The 10,144-nt window shown below is 49.8% G+C and overlaps 1 protein-coding gene across 2 annotated transcripts in view; it reads left to right on the forward strand.

Moving 5' to 3' along the window:
- Positions 1 to 3,927: 3,927 nt before the first annotated feature.
- Positions 3,928 to 10,144, forward strand: part of C12H16orf78 (chromosome 12 C16orf78 homolog) — a 15,135-nt gene continuing 8,918 nt past the window's right edge. Inside the window, exons 1-3 of one of the 2 annotated variants that reach the window (XM_019794111.2) lie at positions 3,928 to 4,195; positions 7,583 to 7,693; positions 8,237 to 8,366. In XM_019794111.2, the coding sequence (XP_019649670.1) occupies positions 4,055 to 4,195; positions 7,583 to 7,693; positions 8,237 to 8,366 (382 nt within the window). In that variant the 5' untranslated portion in view covers positions 3,928 to 4,054. The remainder of the gene's footprint in view (positions 4,196 to 7,582; positions 7,694 to 8,236; positions 8,367 to 10,144) is intronic. The other variant, XM_019794112.2, reaches the window with a different exon arrangement.

The raw sequence follows: 10,144 nt of genomic DNA on the forward strand, positions 1-10,144 counted from the left end.
GCAGTATTTGTGCTTGAAAGCTAGAAATTTGGGCAATAACAGCGAGAATCTGTGGCATTCTCGCCTAAGGCTGCTCCCATTCTCTCCTCCCAGCTCCCAGCAGAGAGCTTCCACTAGTGTGGAGAAGTTTCTCTGCTTTGGTTAAAAGGGGATCTCTGGATTTGGGCAGTAAGCAGCACCCACTCTTGGCAGCCCCCTAGGTTTAAGTGAAAATCTCCAAGGCAGAAAAGCAAGGCCAACAGCTCCACCAGACTGAGGTCGCCAGTTGTGGTTGGGCAAATATACCCCTGGCTAAAGCGACGTGCGTACCCTGTGGAAATTAGAGAAGACCCAATCCAGCCACACACTCCTGGCCAACCCCTAAGCTGTGGCTGTGTGCAAAGATGAGAAAGAATCCAGCAGAAGGTAAACCATAGGAAACACATGGAAGAGGTGATGGGTGTCACTTCCGAGGCTAGGTTATCAAAGAATGACTTCCACCCTGCCCTCCTCCTCTCTCTGGTTCTTCTCCCTTGCTGCTCTGATGAAGCCAGCTGCCTTCAGATGACTGCAACCCGGCCAACACCCTGATTGGAGCCTGAGTCAGAGGACCCAGCTCAGGCACACACAGAATCTGGACCCATGGAAACTGTGCAGAAATAAATGTTTTTGTTTTAAGCCACTAAGCTTCAGGATGATTTGTGACGCAGAAACGGGATGACTGACACCACTCCCCTAACCTCACACAGATTGCTCAGCAGGACAGACAGGTTACTGACTTGAGGTATTTGAGCACAATCTCTGTCCACTCAGATATGCAGACATGGAAACAATGCTTAGGAAGCCAGACTTAAATATAAAAACAAAAATACAAAAAATTTAAGTGGAAACTTCAGTGGCTTCATGCTATTAGGAAGACAGGATTCCCAGATTCCAGATAGGAATTGTCTGATTCACAAAGCCTGGGTAAGTTATTAAACAAATAAACAGGTGAAAAAAAAAAAAACCAGCCACGATAAACCTGACAGGAATCAGAATCCAAAGTTGCTACAATATTTTCTTAATGTCCAGTTTTCAATGAACAAATTACAAGATATGCAAAGAACCAGGAAAGTCTGACACATGCTCAGGAAAACATCAGTCAGTAGACACTGTTTTCTGAGTGTTCCCAGATGTTGGATTTAGCTTATCAATGTGGCCAAAGAACTAAAATAAATGATGTTTAAAATGTTAAATGAAAGTATGACAACAATGAATCAACAGAAATTCTAAACAAGGAGACAGGAATTTTATTTATTTATTTATTATTTATTTATTTTTTAAAGATTTTATTTATTTATTTGACAGAGAGAGAGATAGGCAGTGAGAGAGGGAACACAAGCAGGGGGAGTGGGAGAGGAAGAAGCAGGCTCCCAGTGGAAGAGCCTGATGTGTGGGGCTCAATCCCAGGACCCTGGGATCATGCCTTGAGCCAAAGGCAAGATGCTTAACGACTGAGCCACCCAGGCGCCCCTAGGAATTATTTTTTAAAAAAGGGAAATTCTGGGGTTGAAAAGTAAAATTGAAATGAAAATTGTACTATAAAGATTCAACAAAAGATTATATGTGGCTGAGGAAAGAATTAGCGAACTTGGAGAAAAGTTGATAGAAATTATCCAACCTAAGAACAGGGGAAAAAATGACTGAAGAAAACTATATAAAACTTCAGAGCCCAGGGGTGCTTGGGTGGCTCAGTCAATTGAGCGTCCTACTCTTGGTCTCAGCTCAGGTCATGATCACAGGGTCCTGAGATGAAGCCCCGCACTGGGGTCCATGCTCACTGGGGAGTCTGCTTGAAGATTCTCTCCTTTTGCCCCTCCCCCAACTCATGCTCATGCTCTCTCTCTCAAGTAAATAAAAGAGTAAATCTTTTTAAAAAGACAACTTTAGAGCCCAGGGGGACAACATGAAGCATGTCAACAGATGTGTAATGAGGGTCCCAGAAATAGAAAGAGAAAGGAACAGGAAAAAAATGGGAAAAACAATAGCCAAGATCTTCCAGAATCTGATGGAAAACATTCACTCTATATCCCGAAAGTTCAACAAGCCTCAAGGAGAATAAATACAAAGAGATCCATATGCAGACATACCATAGTAAACGTTTTTTAAAAGATATTATTTATTTTGAGAGAGAGAGCAGGAGCAGAGGGGAGGGGCAGAGGGAGAGGGAGAAGCAGACTCCCACTGAGCAGGGAGCCTGATGTGGGACTCGATCCCAGGACCCTGGGATCATGACCTGAGCTGAAGGCAGATGCGTAACCGACTGAGCCACCCAGGCTGCCCACAGTAAACATTTAAAAGACAAGAACAGGGGTGCCTGGGTGGCACAGCGGTTAGGTGTCTGCCTTCGGCTCAGGGCGTGATCCCGGCGTTATGGGATCAAGCCCCACATCAGGCTCCTCCGCTATGAGCCTGCTTCTTCCTCTCCCAGTCCCCCTGCTTATGTTCCCTCTCTCGCTGGCTGTCTCTATCTCTGTCGAATAAATAAATAAAATCTTTTAAAAAATAAAAAAATAAAAGACAAGAACAGAGAGAAAAAATCAGCAAAAGAAAAATGACTCATATGTGCAGGGGAGCGACGATAAGGTTAACAGCTGACTTCCCATACAAAACAATGGAGAGCAGAAGGCAGTGAAATGGCATATACAAAATGCTGGGGGGAAAACTGTTAACCAAGAATTCTACTATCCAGCAAATCTCTCTTCAAAAATGCAAGTAAAATAAAGGCATTTCCACATACACAAAGACTAATAGAATTCATTGCTAAAACCCTGCAAATATACTTGTAAAACGAATGAAGCCAGATACAAAGACTACATGTCTATAATTCCATTTATATAAAACACTAACAGACAAACCAAACCTATGAAATTGGAAGTTAGGATAGTGTGTATACCCTTGGAGGGCACCCGTGACCAGCAGGAGCCATGAGGAGGAGCTCTGGGGAAACTGGTTACACAGGTGTCTTCACTGGTGACTCCGGCACATTTCTGTGTAGATAGGTCCCTTCAATAAAAGTTTACTGAAACAAAAAAGGAAGCTTGATCATACCACTCCTTCCCCTCTTTTTGAATCCCTTTATTGTTTTCCCCCTCCTTCTCAATTTGAGCAAACCTGTGACTTCTAAGGTCCTGTCTTGTCTGATCTTTGCCCACCTCGCCAGCATCATTTCTCACTACCTGATACTCTAGACTTTGCCCTTCTGTTAGTCCTCAAGTCTGCCGTGCTTTCATCCTGCCACAGGGCATTTGCACATGCTCACCCCTCTGGTCCAGGGCCCCATTGAGACCTAGTTCCAAGTTTGAGTGGTGACCCAGCCACCACAGAGCTAGTGCTTTTGTTTTGTCCACTCCACAGAATTGTATTTCTTTCCTTCAGAGCACGCATTTTCACTTGCTGTTATGCATTCACAGAGTAATTTGACTGCTGCTTTGTCTTTCCCACTAGCCCATATGTTTTAGGAGGTCTGGCTATGTTGTTTTGCACTGTGTCCCCAGGACCATGCCTGGTACATAGCAGGTATCTGATAACTATATGTTCAGTGAACATAAAAGTTATTGAAGCTATAGAACTTCATTCTAATTAGAGTACATTGTGAAAGGCCCGGATACCAAACTAAGAAATTTAGATTTTTTATAGGCTGCAGGAGCCACGGAGGTGTTTTGAGAAAAGGAGCTAGGTGACCTTTGTTTAAGAGCTCTATGGAAGTGGAGGTGGAGAGGCCGTCAGGGAGGCCGTGGCGGGGTCCAGACAAGAGACAGTGCCTACAGAGGGGCCGCGGCCGTGTGGGGAAGCCGATGTTGTGCCACACGCAGCCCCCACAGGCCAGGCTGACTGTGACCTCACAATCACCCTGCAGACCTCCCTCCCTTGGAGGCCAACATCCCAGCTGCTGGCCTACGTCTGCCTTTTATATCCGCCTCCTAAGGGCCACCCCCTGCCAGCCGAGGTCCTCCAGGCCAGCTACTAAAGACAGAGGGATCGACAAAGCAAGAGAGTGCCACCTTCCCGCCCAGCGCACAGCCAGGATTCCAACATGACAGAGAACTCAGAGCACCTAAAGGACGCAATGCCCATAGAGAGGAAGTCCACGTGGAGGACGGCCGAGGACAGGCGGATGTCCGACCTCACTCGGGTGCTGGAGTGGCTCAAGCGGAGGCAGGGGAAGAAAAAGCAGGTACAGGCTTCCCAGGTATGGACTGTCCGAGCAAAACTGTGAGGCTGTTGGACTCAAGATTATTCCAATAGGGGAGAGATCGAACTGGACTCTCAGAAAACAGAAGGTGGGAGGAGCTTCAAGCGCTGGAGTGAACTAGTAGAAAATTCCTGGGGGAGAAGGGGACGTTATCCATGTGGTTAGGCCAGCTGTGTTCGCCAACTGTCGCTCAAGTAGTTAGGCTCCTACCTTCCCACAAAGACTGGGGGGACAGGGTGCTACCTTTCCTGACTGATTACACTTCTGTTTTTAAAAAATGATTTTATTTACTTATTTGAGAGAGAGAGAGCATGAGCAGGGGGAGGGTCAGAGGGAGAGGAAGAAGCAGGCTCCCCATTGAGCAGAGAGCCCTATGTGGGACTTGATCCCAGGACCCCCAAGATCATGACCTGAGTGGAGAGCAGATGCTTAACCCTTAACCGACGGAGCCACCCAGGTGCCCCCTGAGGATTACATTTCAAAGGGATGGCTTCCAGGTCCTTGAGAAAAACATTCCTGGATTATAAAACTGGCAAGAGGCTAGGAGAAGATTTATATCTCAAGGGGGCAGAGAAAAAATTTACAACTGGCCAGGTTTTTTAAAGGAAAAGAAAAGAGAAGTCATGGGCCTAGAGACAGGGAGGAACCTATCAGGAGCTTAATCAAGATGAGGTGGGTGTTAAAGCTGTCTTGATCAGTGTTCCAGAAGAGCTCAGAGGCAATAGCTTCTCAGATCTCGGTGGTGGCAGAATGGGTCCTCCCCAGTGTCCCCAGACACTTCCACCCTGACGATGGCCCCAGGGCCAAAGGGTATTCGGTCTCCACCGGCACTATCCCACTGGGACTCCTACTAACATACTTCCCCCTTTCTACCCTGTATCACAACTAGTTCTCATCCACAGGTCTTCGTCCTTTGGGGCTGCTGTAACAGAAGACCGTAGCCTGGGTGGCTTATAAACAGCAGAAATTAATCTCTCCCAGTTTTAGAGGCTGGCAAGCCCAAGATCAAGGTGCTGGCAGATTTGGTGTCTGATGAGGGCCCATCTCCTGCTTCATAGACTTTCTTGCTGTGTCCTCGCAGTAAGAAAGAGAAGGGAGACCTCTCTATGGTCTCTTTTATAAGGTCACGAATCCCATTGGAGAGGCCTCCACCTTCCTGACCTAATCACCCCGCAAAGGCCCCCTCCTACTACCATCACACTGAAAGTTAGAATTTCAACATAGGAATTGGGGGGGGGGGGACACAAACATTCAGTCTATAGCACCACCCTTCCCTCTTTCTCCAGGAACTAAGACAATCAGTTTTGCCTCAGTTTCCCCCAGAGATCCCCCAGGCCCATCATCTATGGAAAATCAAGCCATGCCCTTAGAAAGTGGTCTCCTCCGTAAAGGATGCCACCTGATCTTGAATTCCCCAGCCCCCAGGGAAAAATGGGTGAAAAACGGCATTCCTAATGACAATGCTAATGTTTATTAAGCACTTACCACGTGCCAGGCCCTGAGCTCAGCATTACACACGAGTTATCGTGTCACCTGCTCCCAGCAGGGCTACAAGGTAGGCACCATTCTTAGACCCCAGTGCCCGGGCGGTAATAAGGAAGCTGAGCGAGGGGCAGAGAAGTCACTTGCTCGAGCTCAAAGAATGAATGAAGGGCCAAGCCAGGGCTGCAAGTCAGATTTATCCCGTTCTCAAGCTCACGGGCTTTGTCAGGTCAACTCCCTGTAGTCACCTCCACTTTCTCCACTCCAACCACTGAGGCGCCCCCTGCTTTTCCGAAAGGCTCCCTTCTGTGTATATGCTTACTTATCATTTATATTCAGAAAGATCTGAAGTGCCAGTTCCATTAAACGTACTAAAACACATCTGATAGACATATTTTACATTCAGGTGCCCATGACTGATGGATAGGCTACCCCCTGCCCCCAATCTGACTGCTGGGTCGCTCAGAACTCAGTACCAATCACAGACATTTACATTCACTTCAATGATTAACATGCATCTCTTCTCATGGAGATCATATTCTAATAATGTTTTCACAGCTTTACCTTTAATGTGGCTTTTTCTGGAAATAATTTTGGACTCAGGAAGGGAACAAATTTAAATTGAAAATACAATGAAGGGGCGCCTGGGTGGCTCAGTCCGTTGAGCGTCTGCCTTGGGCTCAGGTTATAATCCCAGGGTCCTGGGATCCAGCCCTGCATTGGGCTCCCTGCTCAGCGGGGAGACCTGCTTCTCCCTCCCCTGCTCTTGTAGTCTTGTGCACTCTCTCTCTCTCTCAAATAAATACATTTTTAAAATCTTAAAAAAATATAGAAAATAAATTTTCAAGCACCATTATCCTTCCCAGGGCACCTGGATTTTGAATGAAGCTCTTGTGATTCCATGGATGGTCTCAGCACAGGTGGAGGGGGCCCTTTGGTGTAGACAGTTGGAGGGGTACTAACCGTGGCCTCCTCTCCCTTCTCCTGGCATCTGCACAGGGATTCATTAATTTCCCAAAATAACCCTAGGAGATAGATCCTTCTCTTCCCTCCATCTTCAGAGGAGGAAACCAAGCCACGGTTTCTCAGCCACCGAGCAATCGAGCGGGATTCCCACCAGGCGTCTGACCTGGCGACCAGTCCCAGCTGCCATGTCCCCACAACCACGAGCAGCTCACTGAAAGTGGAGACCCGGTCGATTCAGCTTCCTTGAGGTGCTTCGGCACCCCCACCCCTCCTAGATAAGCCTGGAGGCCCCTAGGTGGGCCCCTCCCCAGTGGACCCTGGAGCTCTGTAACCAAGGCATCCTCCCTGACTGCCTGGTCGGGGTAGAAGGCCAGGCTCGCACCCGAGGAAGTCCCCCTATGCCAGGAGGAGCGCCCAAGGAACGGGAAAGGCAGGATGGATTGTGATGACAGACAGGATGGGGAGGGCTTAGGAGAGGAGGGAGCTCTGGGGACGGAGGGACTGTCCTGGCTGGACTCCAAGACAAGGTGGCCTTCCTGTGGTTTCAGACTGGAGGCCGTGACAGGGAAGTCACAGCTACACAGGCCATTTGGGGGCCGGAAGGAATTCCTAGCAGGCTGGGGGGAGGCTAGGAGAGGCATTCCAACCTGTCCTTGTGTAGAGGGTCTTAGGGAGCTGGTGGTGGGCTCTGAGGTTGAGAGGGACCATCAGACCCGACGTTTAGAGGTTGTTCTGGGAGCAGCCTGACATTACACCAGGGCATGTCTGGAGACAGAAGGATAATTCTGGGGGGTGGGGGGGCAGAAGTCCCAGAGTTCAGGCCAAATGTGGAGGTGGGGAGGGGGCAGCTCGCTCACCAGAGTGCCGCCCCTCTGTGGGGACACCAGGCAGCCACAGGGCAATACTCTCTGTCTTTTCAAGCAGAAACCCAAGGGGATAATGACCCCTGAAACAAATGGGAAGGAGGGAAAGAAAACCCAAAGCACCCTGAAACAGCAGAAAGGAAACCGCCAGGTGGCATTTACCAACCAGGTAACACGGCTCCGCGCACAGAGGAGGGGTACCCACCCTGGTCCCGCCTAGAGCCTGGCTACACTGTTTAAATTGAAGGCTCCTGCCCCACACTGACACCCAAATGAATCACCTGCCCCCTTCACCCCTCCAGCCCCCACCCCACACACTGCCCCGTGTGTGCGGTGGAGACTGGCACTCTTGCCACGGAGGGTCCTTCTTCCCAAGTGCCTGTGCCTCCTCTCACCGCCCCCCACCCCACCATTCAGGAATGCCGGCTGAGAGATGAGGACACCCGGGCCTCCCTGCCCCCTGAGGGCTGTGGCTTCCGTGGCCCCTTGTGGCCTCCCTCTGAGATGGGGGGACAGAAAGTGGGGAGTGGGTGAGCAGGCACCAACCCGCCATCCCGGCCCCCCTCCCCTGCCCCAGGGCCCAGGGTGGCCTCTCCTTTGGCCCCTTTGCCTGCCTTTCAGCAAACCCTTGTAATCACTCATTTTGAGGGTGGAGGAGGCCATGCCAAGGCCCGTTCCTCGTGGTTTAACTTCTCTCCTGCTCCCCTCCCAGTCCTTGGGACAAAGTGCCAAGAAGGACAGGGACCCTGCCGCGCATGGAAAGCTCAACCACGGGGACCCAAAGGGAAGACGCCTCAGCATGGTTCCCGGTAGCTACACCAGGGATGGCCCCAGGAAATCCGGTAAGGGAAGCATCTTGGTCCTGGGGTCCAGAACTGTCCCCCGTGATCGCCGGCCTCTCAGAGGGACGGGAAGCTCAGGCCGGTCTTAGAGCAGCGGCACCCACATCACCCCGGCCGCTGTGCACCGTCGTGGAGCCCCACGTGGCTCTTTAGCGGTCACAGCACAAGCAGGAGGGCAGGTGGGCTGGTGTCTAGGCTCCGCCCACACCTGGCTGTTCTCTTCTCTGGGTGCAGCAGGGTGTGCCCCCTGGTTCCTAAAGCCGGTGGCAGCAATCTCGTGAGCTCCGACTTGTCTAATTAGATACTGTGACAAGGTTAGCGTAGCACATGAGGGACCACACCTGCTGGCCGAAACCTGCCAGGTGTGGCTCACACCCAGGAAGAGGTAGGCTGAGGTTGGGCCGGATCTCCAGTTCCCAGGGCTGCCCGGGTTCGAACCTTGGCTCCGCTGCTCTGTAGTGAACTCAGAAGAATCTAGGGTGAGTCAGCCACTCCATCTCTGGGGTTCAGTTTTCACATCTGTAAAATGGGACAATAGCATGACTTGCCTCCCAGTCGAGTTTCAGTGAGATGAGGCATAAAAAACATCTAGCCTGATAATACAGAGTTACATGCTAAATAAATGGTGGCAAATAGCTATTTCTAAGGGGAAAAAATTTGCTAAATTGCTCAGGTGGGCTGGACCGTGGTGTTGGAGAAACAGTTGCATTTCTTGTGACTGGCTTCTTGGAAAGGAGGTACGTGGTCAAAGAAAGGTGGAAGGAATTCCAATTAGCCCAAAGGAGGAGTGGGCAAAAGCTTTGGAGTAGGGGCTGCCAGTTCTCCTGCATAAAGCTGTTCCCATCGTGCCCAGCAAAACATCCTCCCCCCCTTCTCATTTAATACACCAAAGCCGTTGAAACCAAACTGCGCTCATTTGCCTGTCAGATTTAAATATGATTGGCTCTAAATGCCGTGCAGGATCCTGGACTGAATCCTAGAACAACATTTCAGTGGGAAAACTGGTGAAATGCAAAAAAGCTGTTATGTGCCAATGTTAATTTCTGAGTTTTGACAAATGTGCCCTGCTTGTGTAAGAGGCTAACATTCAGGGAAACTGAGCGAGCAGTGCCCAGGAGCGCTCTATACCATCTTGGCAACTCTTCTGCAAATCTAAACTTACTCCAAAATAAAAGGTTTATAGACAGAGATGTGGATGTGGATGTGGCTATAAATATAGATACAGACATACAGATAGATTGCCATATGTCCCATGGGAGGCCTTACACATTCCCCAAGTCTCCTGTGACTCCCATTGCAAGTCTGGCTCTGCAGTCCAGGTTCAGCCGAGCCCCTGAGCATCTGCAGATCTCAATTCCAGTGGTTCCTCCCTGCTCCCTGCTCCTTGCCACTGCACACACACACAGAGCGCAGCAATGTTTCCTTCCTTTCCCCCCCAAACCTCTCACATGAAGCTTTTGTGTGTAAACAGACTTTACTAAGGGTTTGGGGCAACAAAGAGAAAGAATTTAATGGCAGAATTATACAGAAAACAAAACAGAAGTTGATTACAAAACCCCCTTAAGGGTTCTTCCAAATCCTTGGTCCCCTGCCACCAGGAGGTGGTCCCTGAATACATTTGCCTGCAGGGGGTCCCCTCCAGCTGTTTTGCTCACCCCTTCACTGAGCCCAGCCAGGCACCCAGGGCACAAGATTTAAGGAGGCGCTCGCTCTCTGGTACTGACTCTGCGCTTGCATGAGCCTGAGAGTGAACACCTCCTTAAATTTTGCCCCCCCCC

The sequence above is a fragment of the Ailuropoda melanoleuca genome, chromosome 12, assembly GCF_002007445.2.
Source record: "Ailuropoda melanoleuca isolate Jingjing chromosome 12, ASM200744v2, whole genome shotgun sequence".
Classification (NCBI taxonomy): domain Eukaryota; kingdom Metazoa; phylum Chordata; class Mammalia; order Carnivora; family Ursidae; genus Ailuropoda; species Ailuropoda melanoleuca.